The 26,695-nt window shown below is 39.0% G+C and overlaps 3 protein-coding genes and 1 long non-coding RNA gene across 7 annotated transcripts; 2 read left to right on the forward strand and 2 right to left on the reverse strand.

Annotated features, from left to right (window-relative positions):
- Nucleotides 1–282: 282 nt before the first annotated feature.
- On the reverse strand, nt 283–18,392 carry LOC139785957 (uncharacterized). Its single transcript, XR_011722133.1, has 5 exons — nt 18,029–18,392; nt 17,893–17,945; nt 17,564–17,821; nt 4,079–7,610; nt 283–3,485 (listed from the first exon to the last, which is right to left on the reverse strand). It is a non-coding gene; the product is annotated as an uncharacterized lncRNA (long non-coding RNA).
- LOC139785936 (uncharacterized) lies at nt 7,405–15,157 on the forward strand. Its single transcript, XM_071725121.1, has 2 exons — nt 7,405–7,541; nt 13,807–15,157. Exons 1-2 carry the CDS (start codon nt 7,424–7,426, stop codon nt 14,148–14,150), a joined length of 462 nt encoding a protein of 153 aa, XP_071581222.1. The 5' UTR covers nt 7,405–7,423; the 3' UTR covers nt 14,151–15,157.
- Nucleotides 18,392–23,594, forward strand: Rab7 (RAS oncogene family member Rab7). 3 transcript variants are annotated; one of them, XM_071725089.1, is made up of 5 exons: nt 18,392–18,531; nt 19,886–20,071; nt 20,151–20,369; nt 20,563–20,700; nt 20,783–23,594. In XM_071725089.1, exons 2-5 carry the CDS (start codon nt 19,892–19,894, stop codon nt 20,867–20,869), a joined length of 624 nt encoding a protein of 207 aa, XP_071581190.1. In that variant the 5' UTR covers nt 18,392–18,531; nt 19,886–19,891; the 3' UTR covers nt 20,870–23,594. The 3 variants fall into 3 exon arrangements, with proteins under 3 accessions (XP_071581190.1, XP_071581199.1, XP_071581209.1); XM_071725098.1 differs by lacking the exon at nt 18,392–18,531 and adding an exon at nt 18,680–18,985; XM_071725108.1 differs by lacking the exon at nt 18,392–18,531 and adding an exon at nt 18,680–18,981.
- Nucleotides 22,356–26,644, reverse strand: LOC139785911 (uncharacterized). 2 transcript variants are annotated; one of them, XM_071725084.1, is made up of 5 exons: nt 25,738–26,644; nt 25,574–25,634; nt 25,043–25,249; nt 24,665–24,838; nt 22,356–24,372 (listed from the first exon to the last, which is right to left on the reverse strand). In XM_071725084.1, the coding sequence occupies exons 2-5, from the start codon at nt 25,616–25,618 to the stop codon at nt 24,052–24,054; spliced, it is 747 nt and encodes a 248-aa protein (XP_071581185.1). In that variant the 5' UTR covers nt 25,619–25,634; nt 25,738–26,644; the 3' UTR covers nt 22,356–24,051. The 2 variants fall into 2 exon arrangements, with proteins under 2 accessions (XP_071581185.1, XP_071581179.1); XM_071725078.1 differs by having other exon boundaries at nt 25,574–26,644.
- Nucleotides 26,645–26,695: the final 51 nt, after the last annotated feature.

The following is a 26,695-nucleotide window of genomic DNA, read 5'->3' on the forward strand; positions in this document are numbered from 1 at the left end:
AATTTTCATAATTTCTAAGAATTCGGGATTTTGAATCGAGAAAATCGAAAGTCTTAAAATTCGACAAAGTATCAGAAGAATATGTGATTATATATCGAGGAGGTTGCACTATCTAAAATTTCAAGAATTTTCAAAGAATTTCTAGAGAAATGCAATTCTAAAACTCCTGATAATTTTAAGGTGTGTGTTTGGGAATTTAAACTCTATAAAAATCTAAATTCTTAAAAATCAGAGAAAGTCAGAATACTAGGAGTGAGATGGAGTAAAAAATAACTTCAAGTATTTCAACTTCAGCAATCAAAATTTCATTATAATCTTTCTTTCATTTGTGAGCGGGATTATGATTACATACATAAGATTAATTAATGACAAGGTATTATTAAATACTAAAAGAAGTTGACGAAGGGTCAAGTTGCAGCGGACGAGCAGAAAGAGCGAACAGGAAGAGGATGGGCATATGTCTTTAATTGACTGGGCTGGATAGATGACAGATCCCCATCGCGAGCTGTTGCAACGAGCGCGTTATGCGCCGTTGCATTGACCTAGCACGTTTACACGTTGTGAAAAAACGGCGAGGCGCATCGTAAAATCCCGGCAATCTCCATTATGGAAATTTCCGTCGCGGCTTGGCCAATTTCCATAATGTAATCCGTCTGATATTTGTGTACGAGTCTCTCGGCAGCCGAACTGACAGTCTCCGCCTCTTGTAAATCTCCTATAATTTCGATTAGTTTGTAGCGTCATCAAGTTTTTTTTCTGCTCTTTATTTCATAGATTTCATCGGTTTGGCTTCTAAGAAGCTCGTATAATATCGCGAATCGATTGTCGAACGTTTAATCTCATTTTTTTATAATGTTCCGCGTGCATCAGTGGATTTCTGAAAGACAAAAATTTAAAATAAAAATGAGAATTTTGATAAAACTCACTTGATTGGCACTTGTGCGCGCGATAAAAATGTCGATTATTGTTATTGTCATCTTCGGCAATTCTCGCAGTCCTGATTATTATATCTGAGAACCAATTAAGATAATATTTCGTGTCGTGTTTGCGGTTTAAGGCAATCAGTGGTCGAGCCATTTCATGAACGAAAACGAAAACGCGAGGCAATCATTTGGAAAAGAAAAAGTATCTGAAGTATACTTTTAATTAAACTAGTTAAAATGTTATAATATATTTCGCTCATTGTAAGGCTCATTAATTATCAAGAAAGACAGAAACAAAGAGACGTAATTGTTTTATTTGACGTTAAGTAAATTCGGCTTCAACGTTTAACTCATTTATTCCTCAGTTTAATCGCTTTGTCACGCTCAACGATGCGCCATCGATTCCTTAATTTAAATTATTTATTAATTATTAATGTATAATGTAATTTTCGAATTTATTTACGACAAAAATTGTGTTTTAGTCAGTTTATCGAATATTCAATGTAAAGGCAGCATCTTCACTTGCACTTTCACGTGGAAAGTTTCAAAAGTTCACTGCCGCTTTCTCGCCTATATCCTCCACAAACAACCATTTACCGTGTTACAGTTGACTTTAGTTTCTCCTCGGCACGACAAGTAATAACGAACTGATATCGTTCGATTCTAGACGACATAAGCGCTTATAATATTGGGTCATCCCATAAATAAAGCATTATGAAAGAGAGCTTGATTTATTCTTTAGCTCAAAACCGACTTTTATCTCGCCAGAGAATTGAAAATTTAAGATTAAAAGATGGGTAGAAGTTGTAAATGATGGAAAATATATTTTTGGATTAAAATTAAAATGGCAAATATTTTTTATTTTATTTTAAAAATAAAAGAGAGACAAAAAATCGCCTTACTTATGGAACGATCCAATAATACGTGACAAGTCGGAGAAATTCAGATGTAAGACAACTCAGAGAATGCTTTCCGTTAGTTCCTGTCGTTTTACAATTTGACAATCTATCTCGGTAAATATAGCACAGTTAATCTGCCTAATTACATTGTTACGTAACACAGCCGAATGCGTCGATGGACGCGTTTCTCATAAATAAAGACCTAAATTCTACCATCCGGTGTGTCAAGGCTTAGTTCCAGATTCGTCATACATGGAGAACGCGTTCGAGAGATCGTTGTCTCTCTCTTTTTTTTCCTTATTGCACGAGACTTCTCTCCACGGGTTATTCCATACGATCTGCTTTCACCTTTTCACGCTGGAGCCAACTCGGCTACACGCGAGAGTGGATGAGATATATATAAATACATATATATTACATTATATAGTATACATAGATATTTTTAATTATTATTATTTATCGAGTTTTATATACACATGTAAAAAGTAATGTGTACGTAAAAAAAATACGTAAAAAATAACGTGATAAATAACATTTTAACTTCCTCGCAGTAATAATTTCCGTCGCAGACACGATACCATATTTTTACAATATTATTGAAAAGATATTCGTTTGCTCGGACATCGTCATATTTCTTCGTTGTCAACAGCACGTTTCAATTAGTTTACATTAATATCTTAGCTACAAAGTGATTCGAAGATTCGACGAAGTGTCGTCAGCAAGAATAACTAGAATTTCACGTACAGCAGTTTCTTATAAATAAAAATTCGATTATTGCGAATCTCTGTACTCCATTTTCTGCTACATTTCCTACATTGTATTCAGGCGTTAGTTGACATGTTACAATTCATTTATTCCTAAAATTTACGTACACAAATCTCACAAATGTACACAAGTCTTCCTATTGCTCTATATTTTATGACACACGTTTATGATAACGCATAGTTCTTACATAGGCAGCCTTACATAAGTCGGATTCCCAATTAGTTGCACCCAGCAACAACATTCGACTTTCCTACGTCAAGTGGCGTTTCCCTGCGATTTATTTCTACAATTATCTCAAATACGGCACAAGATAAACGCGGCGGTACCGGTGCGCGGAGTGGTAGAAATCATACGTGATGTAATTGAGGAAGTTATGCCGTTCGAAGTGTAATCGTAATGTGAAAAATACATTTTAAAGCCGCAATTATTTTTCCTCTTCCACAGATCTTAGAATAGTACTATAGAATCACCAGATAGATATTTTCTTATTATTAACTATGTATCTAATCTTTTCTCCTCGTCGCTCGTAAGTATTCCTCGTTATTCTGACGAAGGCGACAAGCAGCAAAGTAAATATAGCGTGCAACGCCGATTCTCGCGTGCGAAAATCAACGCGGAAACTTTCTCCAATTTGGGCAGATCCCAAATTACCATTAGGCGTTGGTCGTGCCATGCACCTCGGAGCCGTGCCCAGTCCGGCCGTTGTCCCGGCAATCTCGGCACACAATATATCGCCCCAATTGAGTTCCGCCGGCTTCGCAGCAATTACATCACTCCGCGCATCCGGCACGAATTCACGTTTGCCAGAGGTTTGCCTTCCCGAGGTTTGCGACAAATTATTTTCCCTCTCTTTCTCCTTGTCTCGTGTAATACTCGATCGTAATACACGCGACGATATCTGCGATATAAAGATTAATTTGTTCTTTTAATGGTGAATGTAAATAACAGTAATTTTAATCTCGGTTTGACTCACTTTTCATCTCTTTCTAATTCTAAGAATTAGAAAAAGATAAAAAGTAAATTAAACCGAGATTAAAGTCAATCTGCACTGGTAAAAATGGATATAATTTAACTTGAAAAGTTGAACTAGTTCTGGAGTCAAACTGTGGAAGAATCGACTCTATCCAGGCAAAAATTCAATGGAAATATTTAACAACTCTTATAATTACTTATAATTCTTATATTAATTTTTACATCAAACAGTTCAATTACTGAATACAATAATATTAATTTTATATTAAAAGAGATAAAGAATATCAAACATTCTTGTGTTCTTAGAAATTACAACAAAACTTCCAAATTTACAGTTATTGGAATACGATTCCTTCCCACTTGCCACATGATTAAACACATGTCATGTATGTACATATATGTATAAGTGAGTATGAGAAATTTCTTTGAATCTTTCTTCCGACTTCTTGTTAAATTGTTAAACAAATATTAGCGATTAGTAAACTGTCAGGTGTTTCTCAGTTCGGAGCAGTTGCTCACCGGTTGCCCTGGCCGTTTCTTTCGCGACGAACGATCTCTTCTCAGCAACCAAGCCAAGTCAAAGCGGAAGCGAAGGCGGTAGAGTCCCGCGCGAACATCGAGATCAAAGCGAGGACAGAAACGTCGACGAAGGCCGATATCAAGACTGAGACCAAGGCTACCGCTGTCGATGCCAATTACCAAGCTCATCGTCTATAATTGAATATAATTGGATCAGGAAGGGTCCAAAATCGTCGGTTCGACCAAGAGCGAGGTCGAGATCGACCGCGAAGTCAAGGGTGGCATCATCCACGACGGCATCGCCAGTCATTGGAAAAGACATCTCCTCAGCCTCCGCTTCGTTTGAGGCCGACAGTCGGGTGGTGAAGGTTTCTCCGGTGAACGATGCAACTCACTGCCTTCCCTCCAGTCGCATCTTGCACACGTTCAAGAGAATTTTCTGTTGGAGGATATTAATAGACTGATGAGCCAAATTTGCAAAAAGCAGTTAAGTAAGAGTAGTGGAAAATTAAGTAAGAGTAAAAATATTATGTAAATTATTGTAGCTGCAAGATTTAATTTAACTCCGATCTTTCATCTCGACGATCTTCCTTCACGCCCCGACCGATTTAAATAGGACTTTCGAGAGAACATAGTTGTATTATTTCTCTAGATTCCGCCAATTAATATTTATACAATATTGCGTATGTCGTAAAATCTTCTTTGCCGGATATTCCGTGCAGCGCGGCGTGCATATTAAGTCGGCGTTCGAATAAAAGAATCATCCGGAGATTCAATCTCACACGTGCGACGAGGATATATTGTGCAACACGCGCGCGATATTGAGCAACGTGCGTTTCCGCGCTTAATCGGCGTTACTTACAAAACATACGAATTATATTATACAAACGGGTCGCCGCCTTTTGAGCAACTCCTTCACGCTGAAATGAATCACCTGCTCGCGGCTTTCCTAACGTTCACCGTTTACTAATGGCTATGTTAATTTCTTCCCGAGAAGCCCGTATTAATGGCGCTACGAGATTCCTGTGTATTCGACGGGCTGGTTGCTCAATTGCTTTTCAAAGGAAAAAAAATTTCGCGCGAGTTACACAAAATCGCCTCCGAGAAGCCGAGACGAGCGTAGCGTTAAATCGTAATTCTGCAGCGCCGGAATAGAATAGAGAATGATTATCGTGATTAATTGCGGGATGCTAATACGCGGACTATTTTTATCGTAGCATTGCCATAAAAAGGTTGCAGCTACAATACCAGTTTCTCAAGCTGGTTCTACATTGTATAATCCGTTTCGTAAATTATTCATCGTCATAAATCCCGATCTAAATCGATTTTAAGCGGGCGGCGGAATTTAAATCCCGATTAAATTTATGAACATTCGGAGAGAGGATCTTGTTTAACGAGTAAAATTCCCCTAAGGTCGCCTCTTTCTCTCTTTCTTCGAAATGCTGAGGTTTCCACAGTACGGTCCGTAAAACCTGTATTCATATTATCTTCAGCTACTACACGCCTTTCTTCTTCGTTAACGCGCGGGTGGTATCCAAATCCATTACCTATACAGACAACGGTATTTTATTATAATTCTGTCATGTTAACGTTTCAATGCGTATTACTGTCATCCCCGTGTAATTGTTGAAAACGAGCGATGTAGATTTTTCACACTATTATCTTAACGTGACAACGTAACTCCTCTCGCATGCCGCACGCAAGTGCGCACGGAACCGCAACGCATACGCACGCATCTTGATATACAGGGTGTTAATTACAATTTATCTAGCTGAAATTGAGCCTTTGACCAACACTGTTAAATTCAGTGTCAAATTATACTCAATTTGAGTCCATTTTTAACCATGTCTACAGGTCGCCCTGCTTCTACCCTAAAATACGTCGTTAATTTAATTAGAATAACGTTAATTTAACAAAACCAATGGAGTTAAAATAATAAATTTTGACATACGTAAAAATAATAAAATGTTTTTCAACTTAAGATATTAATTTCAATTTCATCCTTTAATATTCAACAGTGTAGCAGAATAATATATAACCGTAGACGCATAATTATTAATTTTATACGCGCGTTCGTATAGAATGTCTCGAGTCAAGGTATCTTTTTTCTCGCCACGTCACTCACTGCCGTGATCCACTATCGCTGATCTGAAATTAATACTAACTTAGATAGAACAGTTGAGATTTTTACAAACGCCACACCGGCTCGTTTTAATCGCGCTAATGAGCGCTCGCGAGATTTACTAATGAACGGATGAAAGTTAACGACAATCCATGTCTCCGAAGACATGTAACCAGCAATTTCGCGATTACAGTACAAGATAATAAACGGTTGTCCGTCAATTAATCTCGCTGTGTGCCTTATTAACGATTATCACGCCGATCTATAAATTAACCGTGATACCTGATCCATTAAACTCACGAGCGCGCTGTCAATATATATTGCAATAAACTTAGATTATTTTGGTCTTCTCTTGAAAACTCTCGACAAACAAAAGTATCTTAGAATAATTTCTCGTATTTTACGGTTGGCTTGCGAGATAAATTAACTCGGCATTATAAAAGAAAAATAAAAACAAAAATCTTGTCTAAAATAAAATTCTCGTCCAAAAATGAAACTCTTTCTGTGTATATGTATTATCTTATGTATTATCTTAAGGATATCTCAAAACCAACTCGAACAAAAGTGCCTTTCAATAATAGATTCTCTGGCCACTTTGACGCCAACTTTTCCTTAATGGAAATATCCAGGTTAGTCATCATCTATTGTGGTTCTCTAATTTCCTACGTTCTTGTAACATTAAGCGTCGAACCCCTATTAAACCCCTATTAAACTTCATCAAAAATTAATTAAAGAAGGTAGTTTTTTTATTAGTCATTTGGCTCTTCGGCGAAGTTCAATTCAATCCCTTGTAAGTCGAGAAACATCCTCCGTTGTGTGTAGCAATCGGAAATTTTTATTTTTCCACGTCGAACGAATCTCGTACCGGGATGGGACACGACCAAAGTCTGCAGCGGCCACGTCGGTCCCCCATGCGCGTACGCGTCCCTACCTACCTGCCGCGTGGACCCCGGCGGTGTCCCCGACGTCGCTTGGAGCCCCGGTCGCGAACGATGCCTCGGTGACTGGTGGTTCAAGAGGTGAGAGACCACACGTCTGATCCTGGAGGGGATAACAGGGACCCCGCCCGATGGCCGGCTATAAAATGCCGCCACGGGGATCGGGCCCAACCAGTCGTAATCGATACAAGAAGCTCCATTTTTCTACTCCTCTCTTGACTTCATCCCTCCCATCGCGAAGGAGGATCTCCCCTCGTGAATCCGTCTGTCGCCCGGCTCGAGATCATGAAGATCGTCTTCGCCCTGTTGTGCGTCGCGGTGGCCTTCGTTGCCGCCCAGGATGCCCAGGTGCAGGAGCGGCCGAAAACCTTCCGGAGGCTGATACCCGCCGACGTTCTCCGCGGTGAGTTAGCCCGAGCCAACCCCTTCCAGGGTAGAATCTTCCTTCGCGGCAAGCTCGCGGTCTGAAAGACTGTCGTTGTTTCCTTTTAGATAATTTTATTGTAAGAATTTATATTTCTACTCCTACTTATATTTCTACTTTTAAAAATTGCCGAATATTTACTTTACTCTTTTTACTTTATACCGTTTACTTTTTACTTTATTATTATTTTTTTATTTAAAAAGACTCAGTCGAAAAATTCAAGCGAGTTGGCACTCGCTTGCGAGCATTGCTTAACATTGCTAAAAATATAGCTTCGAAAAGATATTTCATCACGAAAGAATATTTTTATCGCGATGCATCTCGCTGTTGAAGTAGCGATCTTTATCTTCGTAACGCGATGCTAATATCGCTTGGTATTATCACGTAAGATAGAAGCAATTAAACAATATATCTGACAGCAGATGGGTATGTGTCAGCTGTTAGCGTAATAGATTGTATGCTAATTTGTTGCCGAAGAAGAGATATCGCCTTTAGAACGGCGTGATTTCGCACGGCGCTTCTCAGCTAGCGCGAAAAGATAAGAGACTAGTAAATATTAATTATTTTTATCGATGCGGACTAATTTTAATTCTCTGAAATAATTTTTTCCGCACTTGCAAGACAAGTGTTTGCAAGTTGGATCTATCTTTTATCAAGCTCGTTAGTGCGTTTCAATCAAGGATAATAAAAATGCTGAATTAATGTTCGCGTTCTGTCAGTCCATGTAATATTTATATTTAAAAAAACGAGATTAATTTTTCTCAAAGATTCGCAAGTAGATTCGCCTACGCGAAAAATGAAGAAGAAACGAGGCGTGAAACGCTGGCTGAGAATCACTGCGTTAGGTGTCTCGCCGAATTCAAAGAACTGTATGTGCATGACCGACAAATGGGACGATTGTCATTATTTTCAACCGGTGCTCGGGAGACACTCGGCTTTCTTACGATGCATTGTCACGCGTATTAAACAGCTGTCTCTGAATCCCGATGACACGCCACGTAGTGCTACGAATGCCATCCGTGACGGAAATAATAAGCGATGCGCATTCGAATCATCTTAAAAGAGTCGAATTCTTCTGTCAAAAAAGCTTGGAAATGTTCCATATACCTACTGATCCAAAAAACAAAAAACAAAAAGAAAAGAAATGTAGAATTAATTCCATTTCCAAAAATAGAATTTTCAGCTGTCATTTAAGACTTCATGCTATTTCGATCAATCTCGCTTATAGAAAATAACTAAATCTCAAGATCCGCCCTCGATTCTACGTGAACCGAAAATTTTCATTATCCGCAATCGCGAGAGGTATTACGATTCGCTGGAGTTCCCGTGAATTATTCCGAGACAGATAAAAATCCCATCTCCTCGCCCACGCCTCACAATTCTTCGCTTCCGTTCTCGTGCCGGCCTTGATTAACACTTTTTTCTCGCTCAATTATCACGTCTCGGCATTTTATCCCAAGTAATTATCCATGCGTGAATCGGCCATGATATAAAACGCAACTGCCGGACGTCTTTTTGCGTCGGCTCGCCCATTATCTCGTAACGCGGGCGCGGTCCCTGCGAATCCCCGATTCGCGCAAGGACACATATGATGTATCACGGCACGAGATCCCACAGACGGATTGTCGAGAGAATAGCTCTGCTCGCGGCTCGTCAAGATCACGAGACCGCGTGAAAGTTTCATGCTGTAACCATCACCTGTTATAATCCCCTTATAATCTCTCCCCACCCTTTTCCGTTCCTTCTCCCTTTCCCGATATCACTTTCTTCTTTATATGGTCCGCGGGGTGCAGAGTGATGCATTTTCTCCTCCTCTCGATAAGTTAAGGAGACCGTTACGAAATCTGTCGCTTTTAGAAGTTCTTGAAAAACGATGCGTGTAAAAAAAGGAGGTAGTTTAACGAGACAAATGCAAATGATAATACGCCACTAATTGCAAGTGTTGGGATCTACGGGACGCGTATACTTAACTCAGATTTATCCTGACGATTATATCCTACGTTTAAGAAAATAGATAAAATTCTCGCCAATTAAGACGCGATTAATTAAGGAGCGATGCACTATACAAGCGGCAGTTTTTTTTTTACCATTCGACGCGAATCGCAAAATTACTCCAATGAGACCGCGAGCGATAGTTTGAAGGCGATCAGTGCCTTCCAGAGAGAAAATCCTTGATATTCGCGTAGAGGCTAGACTAATTCCCGGTCTTTAATTACCCGTGGCCGTGTTCTTTCTTATTTGTCCGCGCAGAGACCTGGATTTCCATGAGTAATCGAATTAGTCACGGAGAGGGACAAGGGGAGAGGAATTACGGGCGACCTCGTTGCTCGAATTGTAGCGAAGGCAGTAGGATCGCCACGGGTGTGGAAACTCATCACGGAAAGGATAGAATTATTTGCTCGCCGTCTCGGAAGGTCGCAGATATCGCGCGAGGCGAAGGCCTCGGAATGGTACGCGACGAGCTCGCGGAAACGCGTCTTGACAAACAATACCTAGCATTTACACATAAGTATATAGCAGAACGATCGCCTTCTAATTCCTTCGACCTTTTCTAACACAAAGGAAAAAGAAATAAGAAGACAGATCTTTTCGTACACGTTTTAAGACATATCAACTCCGATGCTGTTGTCCGATCGAAAAGAATGTATGAAATTACGGTGAGGCCGCAGAAAGTATCCTCGCTATTTGAAAGCGAGAAACGCACCCAGGAAAGTGGTATCCCGAGCAGAAATGACGACTGGCGACTGATGAAATGAAAGTGCGGGCGGGATCGAGCGCGGTAAAATCAGGGAAAGAGAAGCCTGGGTCGCGAGACTTTCGAGATTAGCGAGGCATCACACATCTGTATCACTGTATATCGATCATAATAATATATTACTATATGTGATATACTGATATATCATTTGTACGTATCGTGATAATAAATTGTAACTCCGTTCAACTTCTTTGCTTCCCGTTAGCTTCTCGAGGACCGAGTCGGTTTCGCTTTAGAAAGACGCAGGATATCCTCGCGAACGAGACAAATATCAACTATTCTATTTCGAAAAAGTGTCAGCGATATGTTATCGCGGTTATCAGCGCTTCCGAACAACGCACGGAGTCCCGAGAACTGTTTGCTTCTTGCAATCTGAGTGAAAGTCACTCATAAAATTTTTTATCTTTTAACCCTTTAAGGACGGGCGTGGCAAATAAGCTACAGTATTACTTTGATGTTAAAAAACACGAGGGTGGACGATTCATTTCCCGTTGCTGAAAATTCACCACTAGTTGATTACTTTTTGGCGTACAGTCTTAGCCTCTTTTTTTGCGTCCTGTGCGATGAGGCTTGTTTAAAATATCCGTCTTTAAAGGATTATTAATATAGGTTTTCTTACGACTAACAATACTTTAGTAATTTATATTTAAGCGTCTTGTCGAGAAAATTAATCCCTCTCGCGGAAGAATTCATTTTCTCAAGACGCAGCTGAAGAAACAGCAATAACATAATGTAATAAAGCATAACAGGAAAAACGTGTGAATGAATTACGTCGAGTATAATGCTAAAAACATGACGTCTGCAATTCTTCCTTCAAAAATTTATAATAGTTACATTCTACTTTTCTAAATCCGAGAGTTCTGCGTTTCTAATTGAATCGGCGCATGAAGAACGTAATCTCTGCGCCTGCTGTCGCTTTAACAAGTGTGTCCTTGTTTACTATTTTATGACGACCGGTGAAACGAGAAAACCGCAGCGGCATTAAGTCGGCATCGCCGTAAACGTCGATCGCACGTCGCCGGCATTGAGAAAACTGTAACGAACACGTCATTGTTTAAGCCTCGCGAAACAACACGCTCGCTCAGACCGGATTAACACCGGCCAGACGTCCTGACGTTCGTGCAAGGCGCGTAATCCTCTGTTCGATCTTATATCTACGGATATCGCGCGTTGGATGTGAAATCGCGGCGAGGGATACCGGTCGACGTGACTCATAAATCACAATACACGATGAAACACATTGTTAAATATCAAAGGATGAAATTTAAATCAATACCTTGAGTTAAATAACATTTTGTTATTTTTAACTACCGCATGCGTGTCGCAATTTATTATTTTAACTCCATTTAATTAAATTAACATTGTTTCAGTTAAATTAACGACATATTGAGTAGGAGCAGTGGCGACCTATAATAATAGATAAAAATGACTGAAATTGAGTACAATTTGACACTGCGAATTTAACAAGTGCAGGTTTTTTTTTCAAACCGCATAATCACGCGGAAAATCGATAAATTATCTACCCGCAGATTCCTCTTTCGCGTTTTTTTTTTAATTTCTCCAGATTTGATTGAAGAACCGGATCGTCCATCCGGACTTTTTCGAAGATCCCGTCCTCGCCTCGACAAGTTTCCTCGCTCTCTCGGGTGAAACGATCGCGTCGTGAGTCATCGGTCTCGACAGGCCTCGAAGGGCTCTTATGTAATCGCCGAGTAAAATCAACGCGTCCGACGTCCGTCGTAACGACGCCCAACATTTGTCGTCGGCGCGTTGCGTAAAAGCGGCGCGCAACCGACCGGCCCGGTGTATGACAGCGAAAGTGTTTCTCCTTGAAGTTTCTAGCACGATCACCCGGCCGCCGGACACCGGGTTGTTTTCCCCGTTCGTAGATGGGTATCGAGGCAACGTTCGTCGCGTCGACGATTACAAATCGAATTAGCCCCGTAATGCCGTCATCCGTTGCACCCGTCGTCGTACGTCGTCGTCGTCGTCATCGCGCGGCTCCGCGTCGAGGAAGTGAAATTCGCGACTGTCATTATTAGCGTTAGCGTGTTGCAGGTTGACGGACCGACTCCGAAATAGGATGCCGAACCCAGCGGGCATTGTTGCGTTCGTTGTCGAGTCGTTTACAATGGGAATAATGATGTGAATGCCGACGTAAAGCGAAGCGTTCGCCGGTGCGAGAAGATTATTTTTAAACGTTCGGGCGATACTCCATTAAAACGAATATGAGATGATATGATAAATAAATTAAATAATTGTGAGATGATAAAGGATAAAATGAGATAAAGCGTATTACTATTTCGTTCGCGATAATAAAAAGATTACAATAGCGCGATGTATTGAAACGCAAAGATCTGTTACTGAAAAGGAATCAACCGCGCGGAATCCGTAACCGATCTGTCGTCGAAATAATTAGATAGATGTTTATTTCGTGTCTTTTGGAAAAGATTTATAATTCCAACAATGCAATATATCATTTATCGATAACGTGTCACAAGTTTAATAAAGGAAATGACAGTATCATTTTAAACTATATAATTTTAATTAGCATAGATTCTTATGTTTTCTATTACAACTCTTGTTTCTTACTGTTTTACTCCTAAAGAGATCCCGTAGCTTTCCTTCGCTCTATTCTTTTTCTTTATTTTAAGGAAATAATTTCCTTCATCCAACTTATTTTGAGGAAAATATGTTTTTCATCTATATGATTTCTTTTCCCTGTCACCGAAATAAATACTGAGGTAAATTACGGACCGTCCTACGCGAAACACATTAACAAGTTCGACGGCCCCGATTTCACCGCGTGCATCGCGATGTGCAACGCGATATTAAAAATATTGCCTGCTCTTTCATCGGCCATATAAATCTGGGATATAATTCAGGCCAGGATAATTAACGGGTAACATTGTGCGGACATTAGCGTCGGTTTAGGTCCGGCGCGCACGGCGCGTTAAAAAATAATGACATTTTTGCGGAATTGCGCGTGACGAGGTAATGAGCGCGTTATTAAGGAAACATCACCACGTTATTTCGTTATTTCGACTTTGATGAGTCGCCGATTCAAACGGTCTTTTCTTCTCGTTTACTGACGGTTTGTCACCGGTGAAAACCGTGCGAAAGAGATTTCGCGAATCCCTATACAGGTCGGCCAAAGCGGATTAAAATGTTAACGCGTCGTTCATCACCTTTCCAAGTTTGCACAAAGCAGTTATCGACACAAAGATTCGTTGTACCGTGCATTATTTCGTACATTATTTCATTTGTATATTAACGAATTAAATTACGTCCAATAATAATTTGTTACATTATTTATACAGTTGTATATATGAATTATCACATCCTGAAATAATTCGTTGTATGATTTGTATGACCGTATTTTCTAAAAACGAAAGAGAAACGAATTAAACAAAGCTCTCCTTTCGGCTCTTTATTATCGAGGTTTCATGCAACTCGTCGTTCTAACGAGAGGAAATTTCCACGTTACAGACTTCCCGGGCATGTGCTTCGCGTCGACCAAATGCGCGACCATCGAGCCGACCAAGTCGTGGGAGCTGGCGCCGTTCTGCGGCCGTTCGACCTGCGTGCCCGCCGACGACAACTCCGGCCGTCTGTTCGAGCTAGTGGAGGACTGCGGCCCGCTGCCCAAGGCCAACCCCAAGTGCAAGCTCTCCGACAAGACTAACAAGACCGCGAGCTTCCCCGACTGCTGTCCGATCTTCGAGTGCGAGGACGGTGCCAAGCTCGAGTACCCGGACATCCCGACCCTGCCGCCGCCGAGCGAGGCCGACGGGGCGGCCGCGAAGCCGCAGCCGGAGGCGCCGAAGCCCTAAAGCACCCGAAAAACAAAGCAGCGAAAGGCCACCTTACCCCCAAAGGGGAGGTGAAGGTTGCGGTGTAGCCTCCTCGACGAGATCGATCGTGCCCGGTTGCGTTCCAATGGACGTCAGAAAAATCATCAAGCCTAGCGCAACGCGAAGCAAAGACGCGTACGATCGCACGAAGTAACTTTATTTTGTATTTATTTTACTTTGGCATCCGAGTACCAAGATCCGCTTCGATTAGTCACGCTATTTCACGGTATTTCTTCTCGGGGAAGGGGTAAATTGTCGTGTAACAGTCAAACGACGTCGCCGTACGTTGCGCTAGGTATACAAGATCTCCTCGTATCCGGCTCGGATTGTTCGACAGGATTGCGCAACGATTTCTGCCGATCGCGACGAGGCCATACCGCGGTACCGCTCACCCGCCTAACTTACGTGATTCGATTCCATACACGATCTAGATTAAGCTAATTGTATATAAATTCAGGCGGCGCCTTTGCAAGCCACAAGCACGACGAAAGCTTCTCCAATGCACTCGTTCTGCCTCCTTCCCTGTCTCTTCCTATTTGTAATCTTCTCGTAATCCACTCCGCGACCCTCTCATTAGCGTCTTCTATATACTTTAGCTGCTATCTCCCCGAATGTATGGTTTACTTACGAAAATCTAGAGAAAAGAAACGGACATCGTAAAATTAAGCAGAAGACAGGAAATGCAATAAATGTCTTACAAAGAACGGTAAACGTGCTAAGAAGTTAAGTCGATATTTCGGCGTATACATTGTTTCGTGATTACCCTATTATATTTCGCACAGGAGCGTACGAAAGGTTTAGACACTTTTCGGCGATATATCTTTTAACGATAATTGGTAATGGCGCACTTTTCTAGTTAAGTTCTCGACTTAAGCTCTTTCTCAGCATATGACAAATTACCCTGTAGCAGAGTCCGGCAGTATGTATCGCAGCAAATACGTGTGATTGTAATTATATGTGATTAAATTAATACTTATTTAATTCAATGCGCGTCGCATTTATCTGCCTCGCCCGTTCCGTTCCTTTGCCTCTTAGAATTAAGTTCTAGAATTAATTAGAATTAAAAGTCGCGTAAAAAATTCAGTCAATGTCGATAAATTGTATAATTTGACTTTGATCGCGATTCCGACCGAGACGTAAAAAAATTCAATTTTCTTAATTACGGCTGTTGATGGATAATGTTATTTTTTATTTAAAACATCGCAAGAAATGCTAGATATTAATATTACGAGAGTATGACGACTAACGACTAAAGAAGTCTGCAGTCAACCTCGCCTACAAAGTATTTCTGAAATAATGAGGCAATCGAATATTAATTTATACATGCATATTGAAGGCCAAGTTAGAAGAATAAATAATTAATCAGTGTAAAAAACTTAGTTGCAGAAGTTTTTAAATTATACGTTATATATCATATTTAATATATGGAGGGGTAAAACCCATAGTGGTATAAGTCAATATTTTAAAAAATTCCCCTCCATATATTAAATTATATATATATTAATTATACTGCAGTTTTAATCATATTAAAATAAATTATATTTTAAAATTATATCAACATTATATCAAGCAAGGGAATAAATAAAAAAATAAAGCCCTGTCTTCCAATTGCAAAGTTCGATTTCACTCTAATTGAAAAGCAACGCATTAAAGTAACGACATCCGAGTGATTAAAAATTGCACGGTCCATCGTTTTAACTTCAAATTCTTATTTTCGCCTTGCGAATCTACGAATGATGTTCACTGTTCGTTCGCCATTTCTTCTACCAGTTTTTTCTCCTCTCTTTCTTTTTATGCAACTCAATTAAAAAAATGCAAGTAACAGACGCCGTAAAAATAGGCGCGAGAAGATTTTCAATCCGAATAGACCGCGAAACCTACTCTCACCCGGCTGTCATCTCCTCTATCCGCCTCTCTCATTTCGAATTTCGGATTCTCTGATTAAAGAAGATAAGATGTTGCGATACCGATTCGTCGCGGCGGCTCGTACGAGAAATTTCTGCGAGTCTGCTAATAAATGCCGATTTCGTAACTCGCGGCTAAGTTTAGCTGCAGCGAAATCAGATGCCGCCAGACTGATTATTAAATTCGCATGGGACGTCGATAAGGCTACGAAACGCCTCTCCGTCTCTGTAATTTTCCGTTCGACTGTCTTCAGCAATATATTGAGTAACATTAATTAGCATCGCAGCTTCGTCCTACACTGTCGCTCGCACGCGCGTGTCTTCGCGTAATTAATTGAGACTCATATATTAAGCGACAGCTTAAATCCCCACTTTTCAGATGTACGAATTCTCTAAGGATTCCTGCAAAATTTCGGGCGAGAAGTTAGTAAACAAAATATGCGTCTATAATCCTAAGCAGAATCCCTAAGAAATCACGATGACGTCAAAGTGACGTTGAAGTGGCGTTAGAGCGACTTTTAATAATATTATTTGAAACCATGGCATTTCGACACCACATTGACGTCGACGTGACTTTTTGTCTCGTCTGGAGATTCTACGATCCGTCTGTCCTTGTTCTCGAGAATTCGAAGAGAATTCGATTGCCAAATAGCAATATTTCCGAGACATCCTGTTTGATATTCGCAACACTTCGTAACCTGAATCACTAACTTAACTCACAATTAATTTGTCTGTGGAATCATAAAATTCTACAATATATGTATATGTATATTCTATATAGCCTTTTTTCCTCTACGTTCCTCGTAAGATATGCCAAGGATAGTGATTAAACGCAGATTTTATTCCACGGCCTGCAAAATGTCAATGCGATCAGCACCAGATTTATATTCGCTATGCATATTTATGCGGACTGCAATTCGTATGGAGAAATCGATTGGCTTTTAACTTTAATCAATGCGAAAAAAACATCCTTTCTCGCGAGAAAATGAATTGCTTTTCGTAAAAATTTAAAGTATAATGACCAATAGGATCAATATTTTTTTAGGGTATATTGGAAAGAAAGATTCAATACATTTATGATCAGCTTGTAATTAACGATCGCTTGTATATAATTACTCTTTTACCGAAAAAGTTGAGTTGTTTAAAAAAAATAAAGAAAAGTAAAAAAAAGTTGAAGTTAATTATATTAAAATTATTCATTGTTAAGAAGTATTTAATTATACATTATACATTATATGTATATTATTACATATTTAATATATTAAATATTAATAATTACACTAAAATTTGAAATAAAATGTATTAAAATTAATCATATTAAAATTATATGAAGCAAGGGAATAAATAAAAAAATAAAGTGCTGTCTTCTAATTGCAAATTTCAATTTTACTCTAATTTTAGAGAAACTGAATCAACTTATTGAATCTCTCTTTCTCTCTTATTCAATTAGTGCGATTCTAGTTTAACATGATAAGTTATAGTACATACATTTTAGAGTATTCATTATTCCGTTTTTCCAACGGTAATAAATGCATAACGAAGGATTGTTTTCTGCATCCTTTTCCCTTGGGCGAGATGCAGATTCCATAAATTTGAAGAAGCGCGTCGATTACCCAAGCAGATGAACGAGGAGTAGCAGAAGTGGTGTGTTAGAGTGGCTTTTAACACTGCGTAGACACCGTGTTTTTGGAGCATTCACCCGGATACCCTGGGACTTTCAAGTCCAAAGGACTTTTGAAAGCGTTTCTGTGTTACAAAAAATCTATGAAAATTCATGTATCATCTTTAAGGTTTCATAAAGTGATTTCTGTACTTACATAGGCCGGAAACTGTTGCAATTTTTTTTTAATGTTGAAACGTCAGGAGAAAACTGTAAAAAACGAAAAATCGTCTGTACCTTAAAAGGCCCCCAGTGTCCGAGCAGCGTTAGGTTTCGGTCCTATTCGCGCTCACATCGCTGAAAGCAACGCTCTATCTTCGTTCGATATTCGATGTGCAACGAAGACAGAATGACGCTCACAACTGTGAGCCTGTGAGCGTGAATCGGACAGCAGCCTTTTGGACGCCATTTTGGCATCGTCGTGTCTCTCTCGTTCCCGAATAACGAAGCGACCCGCGGGCCGCGAGGCGAGCTGCAAAATTCAAATCTCGCAGGACGAGTTTCCAAAACGCGATTAATCGAGCCTCCGCGTATCTCGCGGAGCATATCGATACATCGATACATATACTACGATCGACCTTCTCGCCGTGCGAGCGAACGCACGCGCCACCGACGAGACCGCGGTCCGCGAGTAAATGCACTCGATTGCACTCGGTCGATAAGGGAGGCGAGGCGAACAGGTGACGACATCGTTGTCATACTCTCGTGATTTCATAACACGCCATTTTCTTTGTGCGAAGCGCTGGAGCGCGGAGGTGTTTTCACAGGCCGTGTTCCCTGACGAGTGTTCCCCCAGGTAAGCGACGTCCCGACTCCCCGTTCCCCCGTCCCTCGGAGGGGGCGGGGGGGACTCCGCGTCGCCCGCGGGAGACGCGGTCGACGTGTGGATAGCGCGCGTCCGCCCCGTTCCCTGCGCGTACGCGCCGTGCCCCCGAGAGTTAACCGAGAGCAGCTCCGGAGCAGCTGCCCCCGCGGGTGACAGGTTTCGTCGGGAGACGCGCAGTCGAACGAATTCCGCTCTCGCGTCGCGACGCTCATCTCCGCGTCCGTCCCCGTCCGCGCTCGTTACGTTATCGTTGCATTCCGAATTTATTTCCGGAAGTGATCGTTCGACGGTGACCGCCGCCGAATACCTCGCGCGGTCTCGGGAGGAAAGTTCCTCTCTCTTTCTCTCTCGCTCGCTCGCTCTCTCTCTCTCTCTCTCTCTCTTTCTCTCTCGCTGTTTTTTTTTCTCGGCGAGTGCGTTGTACGTACGTCATTGCTACTGATCTCCTCGTCAACGCTGTTAGATGATTCATGTGATCGATCATTCCTCCCGGACGCTCGGCGTTTTGATAATCGTGCGATAGTTTTGTGGTTTTCTTTTTTTATTCGGCGCATTTGACAGATTGTGTAAATAGCGGGAAGGGGCACGGGGTAGGGTAATGTCAGAAGCTGGAGCTCGCTGGTATTTACGATTCGAGAAGGCACCAGGTGCTCCGCCTTCGACAGCCGAGATTTTTTGGCCTCGTGTAGCACGATGAAATTATAATCATTTTAGCATTGATGCAGCAACGATTTTTAACTTGTTAGCTCTTTTAAATATTACGAAATTGCAGCTGATCAATTTTTAGAGATACAACTTGTAGAATATTATTTTTGGACGTAAAGCAATAAAATTTTGAAATTTTAGTTTTGCTTACAAAGACACTTAAAAATATCTGATTCTAATTTTCTAAAAAAATGTAAGAATGTAATACAATTTTTATTATAATATTTGTTTGAAAACAGAGTAAACATATGAATTATATATCTCGCTCGGTGACATTTATTATATGTATGCTTAAATTTTTATTTGGGGTATTAAATATTTTAACCCCTTTTATAAAAATTTGGGAGATTTATATTGATGTAAATTTATATGAAGACACTAAAATTCTTTCCTGCGTATTCTTTGATCATGAATCATCTATCAGTCTGATATTAAAGAAGAATCATTACACATAAATATATATATATATATATATATATATATATGTATATATATGCTTGATGATAAGGAATTCTGTATTAGTCACAGCAGCTTTTATTTTTAAATTGTACAATGATCTTTGCTCTGAGCATCTATTCGCGCGAGAATTAATTTTTAACGTTGCTTTGCATCTTTCCAGCGAAGAATGGCGTCCCGCAAGAAAGTGTTGCTGAAAGTCATTATCCTCGGGGATTCCGGAGTCGGGAAGACATCTCTGATGAACCAGTACGTCAATAAGAAGTTTAGTAATCAATACAAAGCGACAATAGGGGCGGATTTTTTGACCAAGGAAGTGATGGTGGAGGATAGAATAGTCACCATGCAGGTAATCCTCGCGTTTAATTTAGTTATTTTAACGTGTTGCCGATACCTTGTACATCTAATAAGGTTCCTTCTTGTCTTAGATTTGGGATACCGCCGGACAGGAGAGGTTTCAATCGTTAGGAGTGGCTTTTTACAGAGGCGCGGACTGTTGCGTCCTGGTATTCGATGTATCCGCTCCGACTAGCTTCAAATCCCTAGATTCATGGAGGGATGAATTTTTAATTCAAGCGTCGCCTCGAGATCCAGACAACTTTCCGTTTGTCGTGCTCGGGAACAAAGTAGATCTTGAATCAAGAGCGGTGAGTAAAATAATTTTAAAATCTTGAAAATAATTTAATCTTTTATTTAGTTTCATATAGCTATAATAAACTAAATATTAAAATTATATTAAAGATGTTAATGTAATATTAAAGATAGTTATGATTTGTTCTTTCGACATTTATACATATAATTCACATTTAACGTACGTTCTTTCTATGTCTTGTGCTTTAGGTCTCCAGCAAGAGAGCACAACAGTGGTGTCAATCAAAGAACAATATTCCATATTTTGAAACTAGTGCAAAAGAGGCTATTAATGTCGAGCAAGCTTTCCAAACGATAGCTAAAAACGCTTTAGCTCAAGAAAGTGAAGTGAGTATATTAGTAGGCGCAGTGGAGAAATTTTTTTGTTGATTTCTGCGTATTTTAACCTCTATATCTTTGTAAATTCTAGGTCGAACTTTACAATGAATTCCCGGATCAAATCAAATTGACCAACGACCAAAGAAGCAACGGTAGAGGTGATTCATGTGCTTGCTAGGTCTTGGAACAGTGGTAATATCTCGAATGACTAACAAAGAATGCACAGGTCAGATACATTCACGTCACCTGCGCGTAAAGGACGCGGAGAATATATTGCGATGAGCTTTATGTGTGCAGGAAGTCACGAAATTTCTTTCTTTATCTCAACGTGTTATTAATACAATCTTCCTCTGTGTCCGTGAAACAAAAAGAAAACGTCTCAATATTCTCGAAATAATTTTGTTCAAACAGTCGCGTTAGTGCACGGTAAAGAGAAAAGAAGTAACGAGTTAAATCCATACGTAAAGGAACGTGTACAAACTATCTCGATATACATACATATAATATCTATATATAATTGTTTTTATAAACGTGCGTATGGGAGTAAGATATATATATCCGACTTCCTGACCTGTGTGTGGAATATCGCAATTTTGAATTATCTACTCCCGCTGAACTTGACTTGTCACATATAGGTCCTCTATCTCTATGTTATTCTTTAAGTCAAGGATTCGCATCTCGTTTTTAAGTATTGTAATATTGCTCTCTTATCGGGTATGGCGAAACGTAGTCTATCTTTTACCCTTTTTTTTCTTTTTATCTCGAGTCTTGATAGTTTGTTGTCGATTAATTTTCACCGGAACAATAATAGCTCGAGATTTTCAAACTATATGTAGGAGTCGATGTTGCACCAGAGAGGATAATATATGGGTCGGGAACACAGTTAGCGGTACACTGTTAGTAAATTATAATAAAAGAACTTGCTCATAATTTGTTAAGTACAATTGCATTTACAGAGGAGCTCTAGTGCATATAGCTTATTATACCTTAGACAGAACCGAATACTTGCTGTCAGTAAAAATGGTTCATATGAAATAGAACGAAAATAAGATAAAGTTACAATAAAGTTACTAAGATACTTTGTAGTATGTCTCGTAAGATGTTTTAACCAGTCTGAAATTCACGCGAATGGCATGGTGTAAACTCCTCAAACCTTTGTTTTCTATTCGGAAAAATTCTCAATTGTTATATATATATATATATATATATATATATATATATATATATTGAAATATAAAATTATATTATAAAGATTTTGACATGTTGCGCACGTATTATAATGCTAAACATGTTATTTTGTTCATATAAGTAATTATTTTTAACTTAGGGATGTTTGTATGGCCATCCCGATTTAGGAAGAAAAAGAAGAGAATTCGTTGCGGACCTGACTTAGAAAAAAAATTTCCCTTTCGTTGGATATGTTGTCTGTAATACATTTTGCAAAAGCTACTTTTCAAGTTTTTAAGCGCGCGCGTTTCGGCGAAGTCCCGAATTTCCCCCTCTGAAACGAGATTCCTCTTCTTGTACCGCGATGCACACCGATTTTTAAGATTTTTTACTGTACATAAGACAGTAGGATCCCAAGTGCGCGGTAAGTTAATCGTCAATTGTATGGTCTATCGAACAGTTTTACGCAGACTATATTTTGTAAATAAGACAGCATATATAATCCACTTAGGCAAATTTAATGTTATGAAAATGAATCTTTATATCTTGATAGCCATATCAAATAAGTATGCGCTTGTAATATTTTAATTCTACTTATATAGTCCTTATTAGAGCAGTAACTAAACCTAACGGCGTGTGATATTTATTTCGATGGAGGGAGCGAGCTTTTACATAGTTGGTGCGAGACACGAGGAGTATTTACATTAATGCTGTATTTCAGATTTTTGTAGTAAAGAAAAAAAAAGAAAAGAAATGATTGTGCGCCCATTAAGATGTGTTTAAATGTTTTAAGATTCGATTTCCTAGGAAGATAGAGAGAGAGAGAGAGAGAGAGCAAGGTAAGCATGTTTTTCCCCAGTAGTAATGTAGCACGATAGTATTATGCATCGCGGTACCGGTACCGGTAATTGCCACCCAAGTCGTTCCGTTAATCCTCGGTTGTTTGCCAGTCTCTGGATTTATAATTAGATTTGGCGAAACTTCGACTTCGTCAGGAGCTTCTAATGCACGATCCCTCCCTTCCCAAATTATGTTTGCTTAACGATTATATGACCATCAGCGCGCACATAAAATTACTTTCCGCGTTGGCGAAATCCTCTAATAATTGACGTCTAAACTGATCCACTTAAAAGTCTTCATCAAAGGAACAATCGAACTCAATTATTGATATCCGCTATTTCTGGGCCACCCTGTGTATATATAACATTCTAATAAAGTAAAAATGTAGCGTGTGAAATATATGCATGCGCAGGGTATCCCAAAAATCGCACACATCTACATTACTTGCCGAAGAATGATGATTAACTGTATCAATAGCTTTTGATTGCTAAACGATTAACACTTGAAGGGCTCCCGAAGGGGCTCGAGAGTTCTAGGGATGCAGATGAATAATAAAAATCTAACGGACTTCTAATATTTAAGGCGCAACTGTCAAGATGTTTGATATGTGTGAAGTGTAATAGATGTAAAAGGCGAAGTCCAATCGAGCTTTCATTACGGAAAAGTTGATTTTAAATTTGTCGAAGAATCAACAGAGAAGGTGCGCGATTTCTGAGACGCTCTGTATATATGGCAGTGCGAGGTATTCGCGCTGTCAAGTGTGCTTTCATGGGTCTACGCATATATACGTATGCACGTGTATATAAGTGAAGATAATCATGACCATGGCGATTATAATTAATGATATGTATAATTCTATCGAAGTATGTTAATGATAAATATAATTATAAATAATACTATTGTTATTATTGCTGCCGCTATTGCTGTTACTGTTACTATCTACACTCTCGTTATCCCTAACAATCAATACGTTCACAGCGAAGATTAAAGTAATCAAATATAATTGTTTGATGTAACCATAATTTTTATTTTTAACATATCTGCAATACGTAGTTACGATCCGAAGCGAGACGCGTTTCGATTGCACAATGAATACGAAAACAATTTGATCTGTAACTATATTATATGATATTATTTATAGAGAAAAGATGCACAGCGCTAAATAAGCTATTTCTTATTTTAAAAAAATAATAATGTGAACTAATTTAAAACCGATCAATTGATGCCTATAGATTAATAATTAATGCTCTCAATTAAAGGTAAGGTACAAATTAGAAAAATAGAAAATTTAATTAGAGGCTCATATCGAATTAGTTTTTTCTTTTCGAAATTTAAAGCTTTCGAGGTGAATAACTAGAAAATGGTTGGCAGTTCGGGATCCTCAGGGACCTCAGGTGCATTTCTTATGCAATTATCGGTATAATTAACGATATCCGTGCTGAAAGTGCGGATGTCAGCGGCGTTCGTTGTTATGCCACTCCTCACGTCTACAATCATTTTCGTATACGTGACTCCCGCGGTAGCTGTCACTTCCTTGGCATTATTACTGACACTGTCCAGCGATGCTCTGCTCAGATCAATCTTCTCCACAACGCAGGCTTGCATTTTAAAAAAGCTCGGAGAGTAACAGTTTGGCATGATGGCGTCCAAATCGATCAGCAATTTTTTCACCGCCTGGAAAGATATTTAATCAAAGTTAAAAAAATATCCATGTCTGTTACAAATTGCAATAATCCTTCTATCAATAGTCATAATGTAATTATGTAGAAACTGAACGTGTATATATCGCGTATTTCAGCAATCAAGTTATTAATACCGAGAGTGCGACTTTATAGTGTATTTTATAGTATCAGCATTTTCATAATCGTGATTACAATGAAAAAAAAAAAATGTTTCCATGATTCTAATAAGTAAATTAATTTTAGCAAATAATGAAGTTTAATCATGAATTGAAAATGACAATTACCTCAATACTGCTGGCCACGTTTGCTAATGGGCCTTTCATGGCCGAGTAGCCGTTTTCGATGCACGCCTCCAATTTAGCAATCGCATTTGTGTTTTTCGTCTCCAGATTATTCCTTGCGTAATCGTCACACTCGTCTACATTTTTACCCTCTTCTGTTCCCTTGTCGACAGATGACTAAAAAAGTAATAAATATATTTTATATATTATATGTATCTCTCTCACAATCCGTTTTAAAAACTGCTACTGTGACGCTGACTTCGATTGTAAGTAATTATAATATTAAATATATTTCTTTTATATTATGATCCAACTCGTGCACGTGTATTTGTCTTCTCCTTTATTTCTTAAATGCGATAAAAATCAATAAAAGATACTCACATCGACATTTTCGAATGCCTCGTTGATAGTATTGTGAATATCGAGCAAAGCGTCGATTTTCAGTTCGTTAAGTTCAATCTCCAGATTCTGCTTCGTTCGCCTCTCGAAACGTAATATATTGTTAAATGTAGCTTCGGTGACTGCTTTGCGTATCTTCACCAATCGCTCGAGATTGCGCGAGGGGTCTGTCACATTTTGCTCCAATGCCTTAAAGAAGAATGAGCTTCGTTATTGAGATATATAAAAGTGATATAAAAATAGCAGTATCTCTGATGTGCGTTTTCTCAAAAGAAAAGAAGAAAAAAGTTTTACTTTAATTATAAGAATTACCTAATAAAATAACGGATACAATTATAGATATTTTCAATCTTTGAAGACAAAATATCGGTGAAACTTTAGTCTAAAAGCGAAAGAATTATCGATTACATTCTTTTCCTAAGTATGTTTATTTTAGAACGAATTAAATTAGATTTTTCTTCTTTAATTAAAAATAAATCGTTACTTTAAATATAATATTTTTGTAGGACTCACATAAACTGTGCACAGCAGTGCCAAGATACAAATAATGCTCCTCATTTTGCTGTTTAACTGACTGTGTTGAAGAAACGAGATTTTTTCGCCGTTACTTTTATTCCATTTTTATATATAAGACAAGACAGCTTATATGATAACGAATGATAACGATATTACTCAACTATATCCACTATATCCATTAAAGTAAAGATTTGATCTGAATGATGTGTAAATGTTATCGAACACGTTTATTATCGCTAAGTATGTTTCAACATTGCTTCACATCATCATCACTTGTTTGTAACAGGAAAATGCACTTTCGAAGGAGTTTTAGAGTCGAGTAATATTCTGGATTCGTTCGACGTTTTTGTCCCTGAAAAAAAATCAATACACAAGATCTCAGGAAGGAAAGCACTTGCGAAGAGAAGAACCATGTTAGTTTATCACATACATACTACGATTATTGTGATTATCAGAATGATAAGAAACCAGAAATCTCTATAGTCTAGAAAATATATTATGATCATTAAAATGTTTGTCATCTATAGATTAATAAATTAATATTTGTTTTCCTAAAACTAAAAAGAAAAATTACTAAAAAGGACTTGAGCAAAATATTAAGATATGTTAGTCACGCACTTCTAATCCGGCGCACTTTGTACTCATCGGAAAATATACCTCCTTGTACTCTGTTCCCGCAGACTGAACACAGGTGGACAACGAGAATGATCTGCCTAGAAAAGACTCATCTAACGCGGCACTGTTCCCCATTGCGAGAATAGATTCATTTTTTATTAATCGCGTGCATACGAATAAATCTGTCATTTTTTGTACACAGTACTCCAGAGAAATTGCATAGAATTTATGCCACTTAAAATGAAATAATCGCGTGGACTTTTTGTTGTAACAATCAACTATCTTTTATCTATGTCGTTATAGGCGAAGAAAATTGCATAAGATGATTGCACATGTAATTCGCATAAAGGTCTATCAATGTGATATAAACGGATTGTACGTGCACTTAGAACGCATATTTTTCGTGTGCCATTTTAGAATTTCTGAAGGCTTGCTTATGCGTCTATGGAAATATATTCTCACTTTTATAATCTATAGAGTAGGCATGTGGCGTTGATCCTGGAG

The sequence above is a fragment of the Temnothorax nylanderi genome, unplaced genomic scaffold, assembly GCF_030848795.1.
Source record: "Temnothorax nylanderi isolate EJ_2023f unplaced genomic scaffold, tnyl_v1.0 TNYL_tig0008_pilon, whole genome shotgun sequence".
Classification (NCBI taxonomy): Eukaryota; Metazoa; Arthropoda; class Insecta; order Hymenoptera; family Formicidae; genus Temnothorax; species Temnothorax nylanderi.